At 41.7% G+C, this 21,645-nt stretch overlaps 1 protein-coding gene across 2 annotated transcripts; it reads right to left on the bottom strand.

Annotated features, from left to right (window-relative positions):
- Positions 1–426: 426 nt before the first annotated feature.
- On the bottom strand, positions 427–20,208 carry oclnb (occludin b). 2 transcript variants are annotated; one of them, XR_013964182.1, is made up of 10 exons: positions 20,088–20,208; positions 17,779–17,891; positions 14,665–15,394; positions 13,149–13,319; positions 6,871–6,986; positions 4,163–4,261; positions 3,006–3,177; positions 2,724–2,765; positions 797–2,262; positions 427–746 (listed from the first exon to the last, which is right to left on the bottom strand). XR_013964182.1 is itself a non-coding variant. In XM_080765266.1 (9 exons), exons 2-9 carry the CDS (start codon positions 17,826–17,828, stop codon positions 2,164–2,166), a joined length of 1,479 nt encoding a protein of 492 aa, XP_080621392.1. In that variant the 5' UTR covers positions 17,829–17,891; positions 20,088–20,208; the 3' UTR covers positions 427–2,163. The 2 variants fall into 2 exon arrangements, 1 of the variants encoding a protein (XP_080621392.1); XM_080765266.1 differs by having other exon boundaries at positions 427–2,262.
- Positions 20,209–21,645: the final 1,437 nt, after the last annotated feature.

Genomic DNA, 21,645 nt, shown 5'->3' with positions numbered 1-21,645 from the left:
ACTTTACTTGTATGTATTTGGATATGACATTTAATACATCCGTTTGAAACCACTTCATTACTAGCTAGGAAGGTTTAAAAAAAAAAAAAAAAAAAAAAGGCTAATAGCAAGTCTACAAGCTCACGGGTCACACATGTGAGCTTACCCTATCCGTTTTCACCATTATATAGTTTTTGAAAATGTCTGGACAATAAAAGAAATAGCCTAATGCACTGGTTTGACTTTGAATATATAGAGAATGTAATGCCATTTTCTAGATGGGCATACAGCACCCCTTAATACCCCTAAAAAAACAAGTAGCCTATGCCCTGTCCCATGGAGTAGAGTAGCCTACATTGTCCTCCAGTGGCATTTCAGTAGGCCTATAGTTTAAAGGTTTAAGTGTTAGTTGTGATCACATAATGAAAAATAGAATTAACTGCAGGTTTTGTTTTTGTTTAATTTTGTTTTTACAATGGAAAAAAACAAAGCATTTAAATCATATAGCCTACTGCTGAGCTTACAAGACCGTTTTCTGTAACGCTAATACCAATATAATAACCAATGTCTGTAACCTTGTTCAGAATATACTGTACATTTTGTTTATAAAAATACTTCATGAATGAGTTAAAAACTGTAAAAGAGACACATTACATAAAAACAGGGGAAACAATGCATAATTGTTCATTTGCTTAAAAAAAAGGCAATAAGTAATGAATAATGAATTTCAACAAGCCATGACAAATCTTTGAGAATCAGATAAAATACTTACTTTGAATAATAAGACTATAGCCTTAATTATACATACCGGTAGTACGAAACTAGCCGATATACAAGCTCTTCGGTACATCTGAGCTAGCAAGACAGTATAATTCAGGCTTTTAACAAGTCTCTTTGCACACCTGTATGCTGCATCAAGCTGAATCAAGGAAAAAGGTGCACCGTCATCACCTTTCATTGTCAGCTATATATATTATAAAAGGTGGGGTTCTGTTTTGTTGTTGTTAATAATAGGTGTTAAACAGATCCAGCTATATTGTGAATAGCAACCTTTAAAATTCAATGTTTGGAGCATTCGACCACCAACCAACAGCTAATGAATTTGCAGTAAATAAAGTGTAAATACTGCAAGTGATGACGGTGCGGGACCTTCCTCTTTTAAACGTACAAGTCTACAAATTGGCACGACAAAACCAACTTGAAACAGAAAATGAAATAGTTTACGGCACAAAAAAAAAGAAGGTATTTAGAAGGAATGCTATGGCTTACGTATATCAAAAACATTAACCACGACTTGGACCCCAGCATCCTTATTCTAGATGGAGGGGGGGGGGGGGGGGGGGACATTAGCCCAAAAATAGCAGCCGATCTACAAGCTCACAACAAGTGGTTAAAATTGTGCCTGCTTCTTCACTGACCAGATAATTGTATGAAACATAAATATTGCCAATTAAAAAAGGCACAATACGTTACACATCACTCACTGTCACATTTAGACTTGCAAAACGCAGTGAAATAAAAGCACTACAAATCTATAAAATGTTCCACCCTGAGTGTCACAGAGGATGAAGAATCACACAGTAAGGACGGGATTGTGGCGACGGTCAAATATACCCAATTCCTTAATCCTTTCTCAAAAGTATGCACCGGCCGAGAACTTCTGGAGAGATTTTAATAAGGTCTGCTCTGGCTTTTGGGTTTACCCCACTCCATTATTAACTCATTTTAACCATGTTAGATTCATTGAAAAAATACGTCCATGCTTCTGGTGACTGTCCTTTTAAATTAAAATCCATTTTAAAATACAGGGGAAAAAAGTTAAATAAAAAACGAATGGAAAAATGGAAAAAAAGGCCTCCACATGCATTAGAAAGGACCGTCAGTCACCAGATCCAGGGACGTGTGTTTTCAGTGAGACTAAAATACCAGAGGTTTTATTTTGTTGAATTGGCTTACAATAGGCTGGGGACGTGTCTTAATATTGAATCAATGAACTTTAAACCTGTGTGGGGTTACCAAGGCCTAAGCAGACGTTAAAAGGACCCCCGTATTGTTTTACAGTGAAATAGCCCTTTAAGACAATCCAGATACCAGAGACAATCCAGATACCGTCCAGATCAGTGACCAAAATGAAGGCAGGTGAGGGAGAAGGAAGAGAGACAGACAGACAGACATGCGTCTCTCTCATGGACGACGGTCGTACTCGCTGACTTTCCTCTTGATGTGAGACAGTTTGGACTTCAAGTACTTGGATCTTTTCTTCTTTAGCTGGTAGTCTGAGGACTGAAGAGAGGAAATATGACAGTTATGATATCTTATATGGTGGAGAAAAACATCAATCTAGTGCTCCAACAATAGATTTTCTGAGTGATACTTCTATCAATTGCTTTTCCGTTATCGAAAAGCAGGTTATTTTAATATAAATGTTTTATGCATCGACAAATCGATTTACCACTTAAGCATTAGTTTAATACTTAGTCGAAATAGTGCAATAGTGACAGCATGTAAAATCACACAACACGTCATGTTTGTACAGGTGCCACTTTTCACTTAATTATCAATATTTTTGTAATTGATTCAATATCATTATTCAATTAACTTTTGCACCCCAATATTAAGTATTTCGGTCAGATCGGGTGAAAAGCAGTGTTTGTATAAGTCTGTGTGAGAGTTGGTGATGATATGTGTGGTCATGCAGTGTGAAAGACTGAGTGACCTGCATATGGTTCTGAAGATGCACGCACCTTTTTTACATTCTTCAGTCTGGTGTATTCATCCATGGCATCCTGAGAATCACAAGAAAAAACAAACAAAAAGGCATTTGAAATTATGCTCACAATATTCCATCAATATCAATATTGTGAAAACAATATTATTGTTTTGTGTCGATTTTTAAATTAATGAAATCTACTAAAAGATTAAAAATTCTTATCGGAGTGCCTGGCCAAGACGGTGGCACTGCCACTGGAGAGAGACACACACAGACAGACACACACACACACACACACACACACGCGCGCACGTACCAGAAACTGGGGGCTTCCCTCTGGGTGTCGGTCCAGTTCTCGGTCCAGGTCAGCCAGGTGATTGTTGATGTCATCCAGCTCAGCCTGAAGACTCTTATACTCCTGATGGTCTCCGTCAAATTCCCTCTTATAGTCCAAGCGCTCCTTCTCATCCACGATGGGCGGGAAGTCACTGCAGGAACCATGAGAACATTTCAATGTTACGTTAACGCATTAAGACCCGAGGACATTTTCAGAAAAACCTTGTGTTGCTATATTATTGTTCATGTCTAGCGGAAACCTCTTATCTCCTTATGTTAACTCTTGGGGTCGTTTTGTACTTTTTCACAAATGAATGCCCCATCACCCAAAAGCATTAAAAGTAGCAGATTCAAAAAAGGTACAAAGTGGCACAAAGAGATGTTTTGAGCTTGTAGATCTGAAACTTTTGAAGTTAAATCCTGAAAAGTAACAGTTTTGGACACATGAGGTTGTGTTACTCCATGACCCTTGTGTACCTTTGAGTCCTGACACTGGTTAGAAAACCACCCTCAGTCAGTAGTAATTCATCCTTTTGTAACTCCAAGAGTGTATAAAAAGGAACCATTTGGACCTTTACAGGACGAAATAGGTCCATATGGGTTTGTTTATTTTGTATGTAAAACATTTTAATGTCAAGGACGCACAAATTAATACCGATTAGGCCATGGACCCCCCCCCCCAGACCCCAACATCGAGAACAAATTCATGCAGCCCATAATTCAGGAGCCAAATCCTGTTTCCATAGAGTGAGACAGCTTGATTTACACCTTATGAACCTGTGGATTTGCACCTATCTTTGGAACATGCTGCCTGAAATCACTTCTGAATTAAAGTCCTTTTCTTAGTGTTTTTCTTACTGCATGTCAATTGTATTCTTTTTTGTATATTTTATTTCTCTGCAGTTATTGATTTAATTAAATCATATTTTTCTTGCCTCCAATTATCCGGTTCTGTAAAGCACTTTGTAACCTTGTTTGACAAAGCATTTTACAGATAACGATTATTATTAATCAGTACTGTATGTCGTCACCAATCCAGACCTTGATGCTGAATGCCAAGCATGGAGTCAATGGCTACCATCTTTATAGTCATTGGTATGACTTGGCTGTGAATGGAGTTCAATATGGTTCACTCACCTGCTGAAGTCCACATCGTCCAGTTCATCTACAGACACTGCATCGTAGTCCCTCAGTTTGGCCTTCAGACCACCCAGAGAGCTGCTTATTTCGGAGTCCCTGCAACCACAGACATCGTTATTCAAAACTTGCATCCATCTATAAATATAGTCAAGGGATCTTTGCATGTATGTAAACCGGGAATTCTTGCTCGCTAAATAAATATATAGTCCGCAAGTTGAACAGTAAACCATGGATAAACAATTTACAATGTATAGGCATTTAGCAGACTTACAATAAGCAAGGTAAACGCATGCATCAAATGCAGAGAGACAGTTAGTGCTTCAGTAATCTAGGATCTCAGGTAAACCTAAACAAATACCGTACTATAAAAATACAGCAATGATCTGTACATTGAAACTATAGGATACCAGGTAAACAATGAACCTTGCATCTGTCTTAAACCTTAACAATAACCACAAAATAATAAGTGTTTTGTGGAGGGAAGACAGCGACAGTGTTTTTTTCCACTGTAAAGGAATGCTTTGTATGCAGCATTCTATTCTGTTTAGGAAATAGTTCTGCTTTGCCACGAAGCATGTGGGTGACATGACCTACTTACGGTCTATGTCAATGATCTGACTTGACTGTCTCCGTCTAGTATGTACACAAATGTTCACAAATATGTGGACATGTTAACATTTCCCGAGAGGGTAATTAACCACTTAATTCATATTGTATCCTTTGTCGAGGGTGTGGAAACAGCTCATCTACGAGCATGCAGATATGGTATTTTAGCTTGGCTACTTCCGAAAAAGGTTGCCCACAATAGGTGTGCCAGGTTTAAAGTGGTTATGTATGGTTCTTTCATCCTAAACCAACGTAACAACAATATTGGAACTGTGCGTTGGTGACGTCTGTGTGCACTTGACAGGTCATTGACTTAACAGGTCATTCCTGTTAACAACTGTCAGTGTCATTCTAGGACCATGAATCTGCTACACTGTTAAAAACAAAAAGGGTGTACGAATGTAATCAAAATGGATCATTGCGTGTCAATTTGGTTACCTTTGTACACTCAGAGTTAGAGCTGTAAGTTTTTTGTAAGATAGATTTCTCGAAGTTGCAATGTTTTCTCATGCAATAAAGCCCCTTTGAATTGAAATGAAATGTGTACAAATGTATAAAATAGACCAGTATGGGTTAGTCCTGCCCAACAAGACAATTGTAACGTCATTAAATGGGTTGTCATCTATATCTAAATAATTAATCATCCAGATAAATATCAAACAGGTTTGATATTTGACAATGATCTCTGAATCTCCCCAATAGGATCCATGCACAGCAGCCATATTGGAAATAAATTCCTTACTTCACAGGTCCAACTTCACAGGTCCAAAAATACTAATAAAGACGGTTACATTTACTGCAGCACAGTAACTGTTTTAATTTCAAGAACCCCCATAATTCTAAGAATGTGCAAATTGAACCAAATGGTCCATTGGTTCCATTTGTAACTCTCAGAGTTAAACACCAAGGTGCCATTTGGAACCCCCTCAAAGAACCATGAGGGTCCCTGGACCCCAATATGAGAGCCACTGGTCTTTCCAATGTTTTAGTGAGCCAAAGGAATAAAGCTTGAGAACCATCTGAACCAAGACCTTAGACCATACCCTCAATTAGGAGCACATCCAGAAGACGAGAGCCAAAGTGTCCACCAGGAACGGTGTCACTCCTGCGACAACTAAAAAACTCAAAGTGTGGAGCTCACCCAAGTACGCAGTGTACAACTGCACTAGCCCAGTGTTTCTCCACTGCCGAATATGCCTGCCCAGCACGGTATAAATCAAATGGTAAATGGACTGCATTAATATAGCGCTTTTACCCAAAGCGCTTTACATTACAATGTGCTTCACATTTACCCATGTTCACACACTGATGGTGCAGGGGATACAATGCAAGGCACCAACCTGCTCATCGGGAGCAGTTGGGGGTTCAGTGTCTTGCTCAAAGGATACTTCAACACTTATAGCCAGGAGGAGCCGGGAATCAAACCTGGCTCTACCTCCTGAGGTATGCATGCAAAATAGACCCCATCCCTAATGAGCCCTGCAGGATAGTAAACAACACCGGTACCCTGCCTTTACGCTCTCTGGCATTGCTCCCCTTGACATCCGCAGAGCAGTTGGCTTTGGCTATGAGTGGCGTGCTCTGCGTCACTCATTTCATGAAGCTCTGCCCCCCAAAAATGCTGCAGTGGTGTGTTTGTTGATTTTTAACTTTTTTTATTTTATTTAGTCATAATCTTTTGATTTTCTTTTAGTTTCTCATATTTTAGTAAAAATTAATATAAGATTTTAGTAGTACTAAATGTACAGTTGATTGTGTCAACAAAATGTATTTTGGCTGGCCTTGATGACGTCTTAATGCCCGATTCTTTGTTGCATGCTGAAACTAGCCAATCTACAAGCTCACAATTGAACTTTCAGTGCGACTTGAGAGCTTGTAGATCTGCTACTGTATTTCCAGAATGAAACACCCGAGCGCAAACGAAACATAAAATTACTTGACCTATAGTTCTACTGGATCTATTCACGTTTTAGTCAATTTAGTTTTAGTCATCATAGCTTAGTTTTTATTTAAGGTTTTGTCAGTGAAAAAGGTAGTCGGCGAAAATAGTCGTGTGTGTGTGTGTGTGTGTGTGTGTGTGTGTGTGTGTGATGTCTTACCCAGGCAGATAGAGGGGCTTGCTGCTGTCCAGTTGGTCCAGGTATTCTCTGGACGCTCTCACATTGAAGTTGCCGTCACTCAACATGGCTTCGGGTTCACCAGACACATTATTCACCTATTAGGACCAACACACAAAGGCAAAGGGTCACATTTCACACCAATCTAGATGCACTCTGGGCTCCAATTTCAACCACTGACTTTTCTCTTTTTAAGCCATAATAATAATCTTTAATGTGCTTTGTTGTTGGGTACTACACTACAGTAGGTCCACTAGAATTCACCTCTACACTAATATGTCTTTGCCAAAAAACAGAGCTTCTATACGTAACATTAAACCAAATGGCCCTGTCATTTTACACCATCAAGGGTTAAATTATTATTAAACATCTGCATTAATTAATTCACAAGAAGTCTACACAATTAGACATTGTAGAACATTATTCATTTTCATCAACGTTTTGCCTGTTATTATTTCTCCTATGGCAACACATCAATACAGCATGGAATTGTGGACGAAATCTTATCCAGCGACAATATTCAAAGTTGTGGGTCCGAGAGGCTAAATCTTATCAAAATGGTGATCCATGGCTGTGCGGACGTGTGCGGACGTGGCATGTGACAGACAATGGCGGGTGTGCGTGTTGATGGAGGAGGCTCTACTTGCCCTCGCTCAAAACCAGATATTTACAAAACGGAGGATGGAAAGGTGATTGTGGAAGATGAACTTTTAAATTTTATTGTGGTAAAAATGAAGACACTGAGTCATGATGAAATTGTGATGCTGACAACAAATAACTTTTCATCCCAGTGGATTGAGGAATCCAAGCAGTTGCTGTTTGAGCTCTGCCCAAATACCACCTCGCGTAATGTGATGCACAAAGGCCCACAGAAGGACGCAAAAAACGTCAAGGCCTGTTTGAAAGCATTCAATGAGCTCGGAGAAAATATTCCCCGGTTTGTCTCACACTACCTGGATGAGCTACCACCTGTGGGGTTCGGCAATATGGACGTCTCGGCGCTGCTAAGCAGAATGGAGCAGCTGAGCCATGATGTTTCTGGTCTGAGGAGGTCACTCGAAACACAGACAGATGTGAGTGTGAACCTCGGTGCTATTGTTGCGGCCCTAGATCGCCGGGTGACAGCTGTCACTGACAGCAGGGCTGTCACTGCACAGGAGGGGGTGTTCCCGCTAACAGCCCCTGCTCACCAACAGGAGCTAACGTCTAGCGCCGGGGAGCTACGGCTCGTTGTCCCGGCGGGTTTGGGCTCTGGTACTGCTACTCGCCAACATGAGCTAACGTCTAGCGCCGGGGAGCTACGGCTCGTTGTCCCGGCGGGTTTGGGCTCTGGTGGAACCCCCAGTACTTCACGAGTGGGGGTCATTCATGCAGGGCTCGCGGATGGCGATCAACAAGAGGAAGTGGTGGATGTGACAGGTGTCATTACAACTGCATCGCCACGTTCGCAACTACAGTCCCAACAGTGGAGCGTTGTCGTGAAAGAAGGGCGCAAGAAGCCGGTGGCAGCAGCAGCGCGACCCAATCACAACAAACAAACAAACTTGAAACGTGAGCAGAAGAACCCTGGCATAGTTGGCACGGGCACGGAAAGCAACATCGCAGTGGTGACAACCAAACTGGTGAGTGTGTTTGCTACTCGATTCTCCCCTCTTCTGGATGCGGATACTATACGTAATTATCTAACAGAGAAACTGGAGAATAAGACAATGACATGCCGCAAAATCGAGTCACCCCACAGTAGATTCGGTTCATTTCACATTACCGCCGAATGTAATAGTGTTGAGGAAATGTTTGATCCCAAACTGTGGCCAGCTGGGATTTATGTCCGCCGCTATTATGAGGCTCGTGGGCTAAAGCCTAATAGCAGCGCGGGGGGTAGCGATATACCTGCTGCTCGGAATGAGAGTCTATCTGCGACTGCATAGTCACTGTGTCACATCAATCACTATGAACATGAACATGAACATGAACTTCAGTGTTGTATCCTACAATGCGCGAGGGCTGCGTGTTGGCCACAGTGAAACGGATAAATCACGGCGTATTGTTGTGGACAAACTGTTGGAGAGTTGTGACGTTTTGTGTGTCCAGGAGACATTCCTGGCTAAACAAGATCTGGAAGGTCTAAACTCTATCCATAAGGATTTTCACGGGGCGGGGGAATCCACCACCGATCTGTGTTCTAAAGTGGTCCGAGGGAGGATCCCAGGGGGAGTTGCAACTCTGTGGAATAAGAAATATGACCAGTTGGTTAATGTCATTAGGCTGGGAGTGGACTGGGCTGTTGGGATAGAGCTGTGCTGTAATGATAAAAAGTTAATTATTGTGAATGTCTACACTCCGTATGAGTGCTATCAAAATGAGGATGAGTATCTCAGTAGAATGGCATTCATTATGTCTTTTATTCAGGATAATCCTTCCACTTCCATCTATGTGGTTGGTGACCTGAATGCTGACGTAACTGATGCAAAATCTTTATTTGGCAATCATTTAATAGACTTCTGTTCAGACAGTGGTTTGATTTTATCTAGTAAGATACTGTTACCAGCTAATAGTTATACTTATATAAGCGAGGCTTGGCACAGCACTTCCTGGCTGGATCACTGCCTCTGTACATTGGATGCCCATGACTCTATTGAATCAATGGAAATTGAGTATGATTTGGCTACCACTGACCACATACCATTTCGTGTGGTATTAAATACAGGCAACTTACCAATATTGCTGCCGGTGGATAACAGCGCAAGTATGGGTAAAATAGACTGGTCTAAATTGTGCAAGAGAGATCTTGATAAATATTTGAACCACTCAGATGCCTTGTTGGGTAATATCAATGTTCCAAAAGATGTGGTAATGTGTAGAGATATGCACTGCAAAAACCCTATTCATTGTAATGCATTATGTTCCCTGTATGAATCTATTGTGGCGTCTCTGTGCATCTCCAGCAGGGCTCTCTGTAAACACAAGGCCAAATTTAATGCCAAGCCAGGGTGGAATGACCATGTACAAGAGCTCCATCTAGAGGCTAGAAATGCTTTTAAAAAATGGGCCGAGGCAGGCAAAGAGAGACATGGACCTCTGTTCGAAATGAAAAAACGCACCAATACTGACTTCAAATGTGCCCTTCGGTTTATCAAAAGGAATGAAAACACAATGAGGTCAGATTCTCTGGCTAAGAAGCTGCAAAAGAATAATGTAAATGACTTTTGGAAGGAAATAAGAAATATAAATAATTGTAAAACATGTCTCCCATCTAATATTGATGGGGTAAGTGGCTCTGATGCTATTGCACAGTTATGGCAGAAACATTATTCAGAACTGTTCAACTGTGTGAAAAGTAATCAGTTTGTAGTGGATAATGCAGAATTGAATGATGATGTCATTGTCACTCCTGGGGAGATTTATGAAGTTGTTCTGAAGTTGGGTGATAACAAGGCCTGTGGCCCTGACAACCTAACAGCTGAACATCTTAAATGTGCCAGTGAGAAACTGTGTCCTATAATTGCAATGTGCTTTACAGGCTTCTTTGTTCACGGGATTTTACCTAAATCTATGCTCTCTGTGGTGCTAGTGCCAGTCATCAAAGACAAAGTAGGCAAGCTGAACAGCTCAGATAATTATAGGCCCATAGCCTTGGCCAGCGTCTTGTCCAAAGTTTTGGAAAGAATCATTCTCAGTAGACTTGAGAAATACATCGTGTCTACAGACAACCAATTTGGCTTTAAGCGCAAGCATGGCACAGACATGTGTATTTTTGCGCTCAAAGAAATTTTAGATAAATATAATGGACACAATTCTACCATGTTTATGTGTTTTATTGATGCTTCGAGAGCCTTTGATCGCATCAATCATGAGAAACTTTTTTATAAATTATCGCAAAGAGGGGTCCCTAACTTCCTAGTCAGAATCCTAGTGTTCTGGTATGCTCACCAGACGATGAGTGTAAAATGGGGGAGGTCAACCTCTGCTCCTTTTGGGGTAAACAATGGCGTCAGGCAGGGTGGGATTTTATCGCCCTTTCTTTTTAATGTCTACATGGATGATTTATCTACAGAATTAAATGCTTGTGGTACAGGGTGTAGGGTTGGAAACCTGCTAGTTAATCACCTGATGTACGCAGATGATTTGGTCATCTTTAGTCCTTATAGTGCTGGCCTTCAACAGCTGCTGAGTGCATGCTCACAGTACGGGGCTGACTTTGACATTAAATATAATGCAAAAAAGAGCAAGATTATGATTGTCCGTAGCAGGGAAGACAGACATTTAACCTTTCCTGATTTTTATCTCTCTGGCTCTATCCTTAGTGTCTGCAGTGAGATTAAATATTTGGGACACATCATCTCGAATGACCTCTCTGATGACAAGGATATATTTAGACAGCGTCGGATGTTGTATGCGCAAGGAAACATGCTGTGTAGAAAATTTAGCATGTGCTCAGTACCAGTGAAGATCTCACTTTTTAAATCCTTTTGTACACCCCTGTACACCGCCCACCTGTGGTGCCGCTACAAGCAGGCCAGTATCAGACGATTGACAGTGGCATACAATGACTGTATGAGGCTGCTTCTGAGAGCTCCAAGAAGCTCCAGTGCAAGTCAAATGTTTGTCAGTGTTGGGGTTCCCACCTGCTCTGCTGTGCTACGCAATCTGATGTATAAATTCATGTGTAGGGTATCTGAGTCAGTAAATGACATCATTAATGTCATCACTAACATGGTACGTAGTTCTGTCAGGTTCTCCTCCAGACTGTGGAACCATTGGCGAACTTGTCTGTATGTTCGAAACTGAATATGGTGGAACTCTTTTTATTGTATATTTCTTTCTATAGTATTATTCTTTTTATCTATTGTGTTGTACTGTGATATGGATTCCCCTGAGTCTGCAATAAAGAATCAATCAATCAATCAATCAAACCCTGAATAAACTGGACCTCGACACGAAAAGGGTTGAAAACGACTGAGGTAAAGAGTTTGAATCAAGACTTGTCCCAATGAAGTGTCCCCAAGCATGTGGTGTACGGTAAACATTGTTCACGGCGCATTATTCTGGCCAGGTCTGACCGGTTCCACAGCTTACAGTCCCCCCACCCCGCCCGAATACCACAGATACTATCACAGTGACACAGACGGCGACACACAGCGTGAACACCAACATAAACACACCGACCCCACTTTGGATGATAATGCTTTGAAGTGCAAGAGACTTCCGCTTGGGAAGTAGTTTACTCTTTAAAAAATAAAAAAGGTCCTTTGGGTGAAAAACAGCCGATACACAAGCTTGCGGATCAGCCGATATCAGCTAAGAGATTTGGTGTAGAGGGAAATACTAAACGGGCCTATTGTAGAGCCTTGGGTGACACTATAGTCAAATGGCAGTCAAAAATAGTTACTTTTAAGTTAGTACATATAGATTGAGCACGATCATGGACAATCTGAGCATTTTAAAGATTCATTTTTATTAAATCTTTTTTTTTTGGGGGGGGGGGGGTTCTTTCTTGGATAGGTTTTCGGGAGAAGTTAGTAAAGAAATGCTCTCATCCTCTTGAGAGGCTGGTGCTTTTTGTTTCGTTTTATTCACCCTCCAGGTAAGTAGAAAAATATATAAGCAAAACACAGGGTAAATGAGAGCCTCCGGAATGGATGCCCCACCCAGAAACTGGACATGAAACTCTTCCTTTCTCTTACCTGCACTCACCTGACAAGTCACCTGGAACTATGGGGAAAACCGGTTCCAAATGTTACATTGAAGAGACGGCCATTGAAACATGTTTGAGATAACGGTTCCCACTGTGGACCCCACCAGGTAATGAGACACTCATGTTGAACATTTAGGGTTAAAGCCCATATGGCTGACCCACTGGGTTTTATACTAGTATCATTTCGGTTTTCTTTTATGGCGGGACAGGCATGTGCAGAAAATAGCAGATCGACAAACAAGGCGAGCTTGTCGATCGACTTATTTTCTGCAAAAACACTTTGCTTGGGTTGCTGGGTTTAAGTGGTTAGTGACCCACTCCATTTTGTGTGTTGAAAGTGAAACCACCATATGAAAACCCTGGTGGTGTGTTGCACTCTGCCCATCGTTGCCTCTTATTTTAACTTTGTGTTTTTCAATTAATTATCGCCCTACTTCATACTACGGCATCACGCAAAAAATATCAAAATAGCAGATGTACAAGCTCACAGTAGGCTATTCTTGGGAAAGATTTGGCGTAGATTCGTTGAACACTTTATTAGTAAGATGTAAACGGCTTTTCTCACCCATTCTCCAATGCTGTTAGGCAAGCCTCCAGGTGCACCGATGACCTTGACCTCCTCCCAGAGGACGCGGTCTGGGCCCCAGCGCCGGATCTGTGCGCGTGTCCTCACAGCGAACACCAGCAGAATGATGAGCGACACAAACACCAGGAAGCCCAGGACGATAGCTATGGCCTGTATGGTGGCACAGTAGACAAAGATCCAACATCATCAACATGATAGCCATGGCCTGAATGGTGGCACAGTAGTAGACAAACACCCAATATCATGAAGACCAGGATGATAGCTATGGCCTGTATGGTGGCACAGTAAACAGGATGATAGCTGTATGGTGGCACAGTACACAAACACCCAACATCATCAACATGGATACTTATTGCACTTCTTTCCAGTTAAGGACATGTGCCCAAATTGATACAAATGGGCTGTATGCACACATAATAACTCTTCCTACTTTCAGGCCCCCTTCCCTACTTCTAGGTGTTACCGACGATACTAATTAGGGCTCTGTTCCATTTAGTGTACAGTGATTCTCAAACCTTTTTAATTTCAAGGACACCCATAACCCTGAGAGTGTACAAATGGAACCAAATGGCCCCATCAGAGTGTACAAATGGAACTTTCTCGAGACAACACTGGCTAGTGGCTAATGTCAAGAGGTCTGTCCTTTGTTTTGCCAATGGGTAGTGGGTACCCAGATTGCAGAGTTACAGACCCATACAGGGCCATTTGGAATTGGAACCCACTCAAGGACACTTTGAGACCCACTGGTGTAGCCGACTGTCCTGTGAGAAAACATGCACAACAGCAGCACCCAGACTCTGTTTGACCAGAATGAAACAGAGCCATCATTAGCATCATCAGCAACACTTGGTGCCCAAGTTTTTTCCAAAGTGACATTGCTATTAGATTAGAATTCTATACTGCAGTTGTGGGGAGATACTGCAACAGTGGAGAGAGTGAAACCTAGGATGTCATACAATCACTCACTGATCTACAAGGCCTTGTAGATCTGCAATTTCTGAGCCTGTTTTTTTAGTATAAAAATGTATTTCTTTCATTCCCTTTTTTGTTTTCTTCTTTTTTAAGTGGTTAACTGATGCTTATTTTGCTGGGGACCCCCATGTAACCCCCTCAATGTCCACAGGGGGTCTCTGGGCACTACTTTGCCAGTATAAATTCACTCTACTGGTTGGATGAAATTGGTGACCTGAAAATGTATTTTCTGTTTATTGAAAGAAACTGTAGAGACGGGGAGACCCCTGTCACTGAACAAATACTCCATCACTATCACAATATAGAGCTATTTTAACACCGTTACTGAAAAAACTCTATAGCATTTTCAATTGAAGCCAGATACAAAGATACATCCGATGTTTGTAGCTGCTACAAAAGCTACAACAGCAGGTAAAGCAACAAAAAAAGAAAAGCCATGCATCTTTGTGTCTTTTGCATCTGCCAGTGTCATACGCAGCAAATAAATGACAATAGCGCCGTCCCCAGGCCTATATAGTCTCACCTCTTGTGGCTCCACCACACAGTAGTGGTAGAGGTACTGGTTGATGAAGATGCCCGAGGCCTGGTTCTGGTTCTGGTACTGAGCACACAGCTGGCGGATCTGGTTGTAGTAGATGGAGCCCGAGCTCTGCGCCGTCGGGTTCACCGCCACCAGGTAGACGATGGTGGCGATGATCATCAGGAACGCCAGGATGCCCGACACCACGGTGGCCCCCAGGAAGAACTTGGGCGAGCGCGACGTGCTCTGCCGCGACACCACCAGGATGAAGATGATGAGTATAGCGATGAAGGTGACGCCGGCCACGCCGATGATGAAGCCCTTCCCGGACTTGGGGTCCATCTGAGTCCCGCCGCCGCCGTACCCGCCGCCGCCGCCGATGCCGCCGCTGCCGTAGGACGACCCGCTGCCGTAGGAGCCGCCGGACGACCCGCCGTAGGACCCGCCGCCGCCGTACGAGCCGCCGTAGCTGCCGCCGCCCATGCCCGGCATCATGCCCGCCATGCCGCCGCCCATCATGCTCATGTCATAGTCCCACGCCAGCGTGGACGCCACGCAGGCGAACACGGCCACGCACATGATGATGATGATGATGCACATGATCTTCATGACGCCGGGGGGAGACGTCCAGCGGTAGAAGTGCAGCAGCTCCTCGCCGGGGTAGTAGGAGAAGGCCGGGTTGGACACGTGCTGGTCGCTGTGTTTGTGTCTGCTGCCATGGTGGTGGTGGTGGCTAGTGGTTCGACGGGACGGACAGGAGAGACAACATTAGTGGAGTTTAGCACGGTGGGTTCTCAACCGCCCAAAATAATCAGATCCCCCACCCTGACATGCACTTGGAATTGTTGTAGGCATTACACTTTGTTTGACTGGGTTCAACAGAGAAATATTGTAAAAATAGCAGATCTAGAAGCTCACAACAACACCTCGCTTTTGTGAGGCAAAGCGAGGCGTTGTAAGCTTGTAGATCGGTTATTTTCAAAACTTGTCATTTGACAATTTGGCCAATGTTTGACCAGATTTTATAGTAGTGTGTTGATTACTTTTGGTGCCGTAATGTTTTTTTCTATTTTTTAAGTATTAAGAATTGTCACTTCACTGTCATCTGGGGTGTCTGTCTGTGTGTGAACGCAGTGTTTTGGTGTAAAGGTGCGAGAATGACATACAGCTATAATGTAGCTTACCATCAGCCATCTAGACAATATTAGCATGTTGGGATCATTTCTACATATGTTATGGATTATGGATTAACCTCCATCTCAGGTTCTCACTCGGTCAATGATCAAGCTAATGAATAATAAGTTGTTACAACTGAACACATGCCTTGCAAGTAAAGGAGCAGAAAGATGCACCCGAGCAAAACGGACTACGACAAATCCGAACGATATTTTCAGTGTGGATATCATTCCATGTGTTTAGATGCTCAGGAATGATCCAAAAATGATTAAAAAGGATAAAATATGGGAGTGTTATGGATCTCACCTGAAGAATTCACATTGGGGACGATTCAATGTATAGGCCAAACATTAATACTTCATAAGTGTACGTGTAAATCAATTTCAAGTCTAGAGACCATTTTTGGCTTTTCAAATCAAAATTAACCTTTAAATCCTTTAATTAAAAATGAAACTAACTTTGACCATGCAATTTGGAGAGCGAGTTAGGTGCACTAACTCAGTGGTTCCCGTACTTTTCAGGTCGTGACCCAAACTAGTGCAGATCTACAAGCTCACAGAACTTGTAGATTGACTATTTTTACTACTACTTAAACATTTGTTTTTATTTTTGAATATATTTAGAAATTATTAAAAACTAAATGCAGGAAACCAAAACAATAGGGTACCCATGAAAATGTGTCCGCGACCCACAAATGGGTACCGACTCCCGTTTTTGGGAACCTGATCCATCCCAGTCACTTGATGTTGTACTGCGCGGTTTCCCAAAAACTAGGGTCGTCAACCAGAGCTGGACTGGGTCAAACATTTGGCCCAGAGAAGCCGACCACAACCGGCACGCAGATAGCAGATCACTCTACGGCCCCGCTCCGTCGAGGTACATAAGGTGCGTTCAGACTTGGATAGTTAAGAGTGGCGGGATTACATTTACATGTAAAGTCAATGCAAAGACGAGCCGTTGCGTGAAACTGGCACGGCGCGACCTGGCACGACACAAACGGGGCGAACCGAGCGGTCTTGGGTGAACGAGTGGGTCCATTTGGTTACACTCCCAATTTGAAATGACTCGATCTGTCTACAGCCAATCTGCGCGTGACGTGAGCAAAGGGACTTTTTTTTACCACCAAAATGAAGCGATGCAAGCAAAACATCATCCATGTTCTGATAATTATACCATAATGATCCTAAGATCAATTATCCAAATATTTGTGGGTCGCGACTCGCGAGTAAATATCCAATATTTTTTGCTCCAATTCTAAATGTATTCAAAATAAATTCATGCATAAAATTTGAAAACAATTAAAAAAATTGCATAAATTACACAAGTGTGTCTTTTAGGAAGAAGAGAAAATAGCCAATCTATAAGCTTGTAGATCTGCTATTTTCACTATTGTTTGTGTCCCGGATAAACGTAACATACTTCTGGGTCTCAAGCTAAATAGTTTGGGACAGATTCACTCCTACCCCACAAGGCAAATAGATGACTTTGAATTACCCTATTGTCGCACTTCCAAACTTCCAAATTTAGAGGCCCTCATCTATGGAATTCCTAGATGCTTTACTTAAATCCTCATTATTCTTGCCAATATTCAAAAAACATCTAAAGAAATATCTTATTTCTTCCTCTGTGTAGATTATTTTTTTACTTTGCGTTATATTTTGTTTGTTGTTGTATTGTTTATTTCCGTTTTTTGTGCAGTCTGTGTTTTTATTTCTTTATTGCACAGCTGCCCCCCTTTGCCAACTTGTAGACATTTGTACTGTTCTTTATGAACTTTTAATCTGTTTAAACCAATGACCTCTTCCATACAGGAAAGGATTCCAAATAAGCCAGCCGGCTTCTTCCCTTCCTTGCATTGTATTGTTGTTCTTTGATATGTTATTGTCTATTTTTTGTACTACGTGCTAAATAAATAAACCTAAACCTAAACAGTTGGCTTACTGTCTGTGTTGTCCAGGCTGATAGGGCGGGGGGCTTTTATGAGATGGCATAGCCTACTATAGGACCACCGCTATGAGAGCACTGCAGAGGATCAGCTCACCAAGATGTTCACACTGTCAAAACAAAACAACAATATTCACAACCATCAGTAACATTCAGAAGAATCACACAACAATTAAACCGTTCGGAAGTCATGCAGAGTTAAATAATCACCCACAACTCTTTCCTTAAACATTGAAATATTGACCTTTTTCCATCATAGACATTTCTAACTTAAGAAAGACGTTACCCAAATGCTTCGTACAAAATCTATATGCATTTTAGCAGGCTGTGAAGTGTGAACTGTATAGTTTATCCGTTTGGTGTATTGTGGAGGTGTTGTCGTTTGTTGTGCTGTTTAGTGCGTTTTGTTAAAAAAGGACCACAATGGAAATAACCCCCCAGGGCAGGCTTTGTGTTTTCATCCTCGGTGATGCTATGACTGCATGTCGGAAAGTGCTTTTGTGCTCTTGTTTTTGTCACCAAATAAAATAAAGCAATCAATCATTAAATAGGCACAAAGCCACTAAACTCACGGAGCTTTTGCTTGAGGGGAAAATAAAGGTGTGCCAAGTGGGCCAGTGACTTTGTTGTCATATTTGTCTAGCTTAACAAGAAGCAGCCTAGCTGACAGGTCAAACTATAGAAACTACAGAGCTACCGTGTGGCCTACACATGCCATGTCTGTCAATTCTACCTTCAAAAGGGTTAGTTCAGAATTCAGATATTTGAACTTAAAGCTGTATAATGAAATACTTATAGCATCTGGTATAGTATCTGGTTTTGGTGAATATTAAGTAGTTCTGCATGGGCATTTGGTGAGGGTCACTGGGGGGCATGCAAAAATAATTAAATATAGTATAATTCATTGCGTAAGTCCTGTGGCGGGAGTTCTGGTCTGGTTTTGGTGAATATTAAGAAGTTCTAGGCATTTGGTGGGGGTCACTGCATGGAGGGCATGCATTAAAAGTATATGAATCCACCAAAACGAGCGTCATTTGTATTGTTGCCCGATTTCTACATATAGAGCAACTTTTGTTCAACATTGACCCTCCCTGTCACATGGGAACAAGACCAGAACTCCCACCACCATGGGACTCTGGGAATCAATACCTTTCCAACCACTATATTAATGCAAATAAATCTAATCTAATTTTGAAAAAGGTAGATGGAATAAGCAATTCAAAACACATGTATTCTTGTCCTTGTGATTAGAAATGTTCATTGAATAGTTTGCATGTAATGTTCCACATGACTTGTGTAGAAAGTAAAGTATAGCTGAAATATCCTATTGTAGAAATATAGTCTAATAGTACATAAGTTATAAGTAAAAATGTGGTATTTAAGATTTCACTTGAGTAGAACAACAAAGGTATTGGCATCACATTGTAAAAGTAGCCTACTATAGGCAAAAGGTCCCATTTCACAAGTTTAAAAATTATAAAATGTATAAAACTCCTTTGCAGATATAGCAAATATACAAGCTCACAATGCACACAACTTGTAGATATAATTTAAAATTGGCTATATTATAGCCTATATTTTCAAATGGTCAAAATATAATAGGTTTGATTGATTGATTGAAAACAGTTTGTAGAATAAGCACATGCAGGAAAGCGCAGTTCAATAGGTCTGCTAGGAGGATTAAAAAAAATATATATATGACGTTATCAGACAATGGACAAAACAAACATTTAATTTCCCTTCTTGTCAATGGCGTTTTTAATGTTCGTTTAAGGAAAAACAAACATTAAACCTGTATATGAGGGGCTAATAGTGCCCCTCAAAAACCAAGAAAGCAGTCGGAATTAAGTGTTTTTGTACAAATAATAATCATAGTCTACTATAGTAACAAAAGTTTTCAAATTATAGTGGAGTAAAAGTACAAGAAGCCAAGCCAGAATTAAGCCAAGCCGGTATAGGAAGCTGAACAAATAACATAACAAGGAAATACAATAAAACAAAGTAGGTCTATTGTCACTATGAACACAATGCGATTAAAATATGCTTATTTTTTCTATCAAGAGGGCCGAATCATGTGGCAGCAATATTGATTAGGTATACAATTAGTTAAATCTGGTAGGCCTAAGTGCAGGGCGCTTTAAAACGACTTATTTGCAAATGGAAGACCCACCCTGGCCTGAATCAGAAAGCAAACGGTCGGTAGAAAGCCAGGTAACTAACCAACGGACAAAGCATCATGCCTAGATTTACTTTTATTTTTAATAAACTACCTCTAAACATTAATATCAAGTTGTTAGCCTACCTACCTGCTAAGAGGAGATCTTCTTGTGTTTGGGGCGTGTGAGTGAGTTTAATCCCTTGGTGTGGTCAAAACCTTCACACAAACAAACTCTACCTTATCCGCGGAGGTTTGATCGTCGTCTGGCTGACTGTCTCTGACTGCGTTTTCGTGAACGCGCTCTCGGTGATACTTCAGTGCGCGCCTGGAAAACACCTGTGCCGTGCGTAACGCGCGTCACCGCGCGCAGAGGTGTGTGTCAGTATCAGCACCCATCCCCCTTCAACCATCCATCCACCCAGCCATCCTCCCAGTGTTGCCAAGTCTGTTTATTATTATAAGCTACTTTGGGAAAATATTGGTACTAGTTAATATTGGGATTATTGGCAGTATGGCATTTAATATTGGTTGTAAATATTGGTAATTGTGGGTTGCATTTTTTTAAACAAGATTTGCACTGTTAAATGTTTTGAAAAATATCCGAAAAGTTTGTTTTCCCCAAGATTTGTTTGAAAATAACAGATCTATAAGCTCACAGCATGTCATGTCACATTGCGAGTATTGTATGTAAGGCTCATGTGGCCTAATAGCGTATAGTCGCTCCTTTTGGGCTTGTTTTCATAGACTTGGTTGCACATTTCTCTCACAAACTCTGGCAACACAGCCCAGCAGGTCAAAGTGACTCAACCTGTCCTTAAAAAGCGGTCATTCATTCCAATGCAGATTTTAAATTCTTAGTGTTCATTTATTTAACTCTTTGAGAGTCTACAAATGGACCCCGAGGGTTCACTCTCAGAGCTGCAGGTCCATTTGATTCCATTTGTTAAAGGTAGCTAGGCTATGAGTGATATTTGTTTTTACCTATAGAGTGTTTGTTCAGTAACAGGGGTCTCCTCTTCTCTCCAGCTCTTTATAAACACAACATCTTCAGATGGGTCACCAATCAGGAGACACTTCCCAGTTGTTTAGTTGTTTTCTCTCCTAATTGGATAAATTTGGTATCCCAACCTGAAAATGTACGTTCCGTTTACTAAAGATTTGGAGAGACGGGAAGACCCCTACTGAACAACCATGTCTGTTCCCTGTCATCCATTACTAGTACAATACACAATATACTGCTGTGTCAACTGACACCCAGGGCCAGGGGGCACGAGAGACAAGTTGTGTAACATGACACTGTGTGCTTTGAAAAGAAAGAGTTTACACACCAGCCACCAAACCGGTATTCCTTCTGCAGGCTACACAATAGCAATAGCATAACAGGTGGCACCACATCCATCCATCCATCCATCTTCAACCACTTATCCGTAGTCGGGTCGCGGGGGCAACAGCTCCACCAGAGAGTTCCAGACTTCCCTCTCCAGAGCAACATTTGTAAGTTGTAACGTCATCCTGAGGGATTCCGCGCCGAAATTTTGGGGGCCCTTGGGGGACATTTTGGGGGCCTTTTGAGAAATGTAACATCTGATGTTATTTATATTATTCCCCCCATTAACATAAGACACACAATGTAGTTGTGCTGCAGCAACACTGCCTGAATTGAATTGAAATTGACTGTGGCTGGCCTGGCCTGAGCTTAGGAGAGT

Source organism: Protomyctophum bolini (assembly GCF_963924005.1).
Source record: "Protomyctophum bolini genome assembly, chromosome: 6".
Taxonomy (NCBI): Eukaryota; Metazoa; Chordata; class Actinopteri; order Myctophiformes; family Myctophidae; genus Protomyctophum; species Protomyctophum bolini.
The sequence above is the reverse complement of the archived record's forward strand: the minus strand, read 5'-3'. Positions and strand labels throughout refer to the sequence as shown.

Excerpts from the sequence above, each read along its gene's own strand:
- oclnb (XM_080765266.1), bottom strand. The coding sequence starts at position 17,828 with ATGCCATCTCATAAAAGCCCCCCGCCCTATCAGCCTGGACAACACAGA. Across the intron at positions 13,320-14,664 it reads GTGTGGTGGAGCCACAAGAG|GCCATAGCTATCGTCCTGGG; the intron begins GTGAGACTATAT and ends GCCACCATACAG. Across the intron at positions 2,263-2,723 it reads GACTGAAGAATGTAAAAAAG|TCCTCAGACTACCAGCTAAA; the intron begins GTGCGTGCATCT and ends TCCTCTCTTCAG.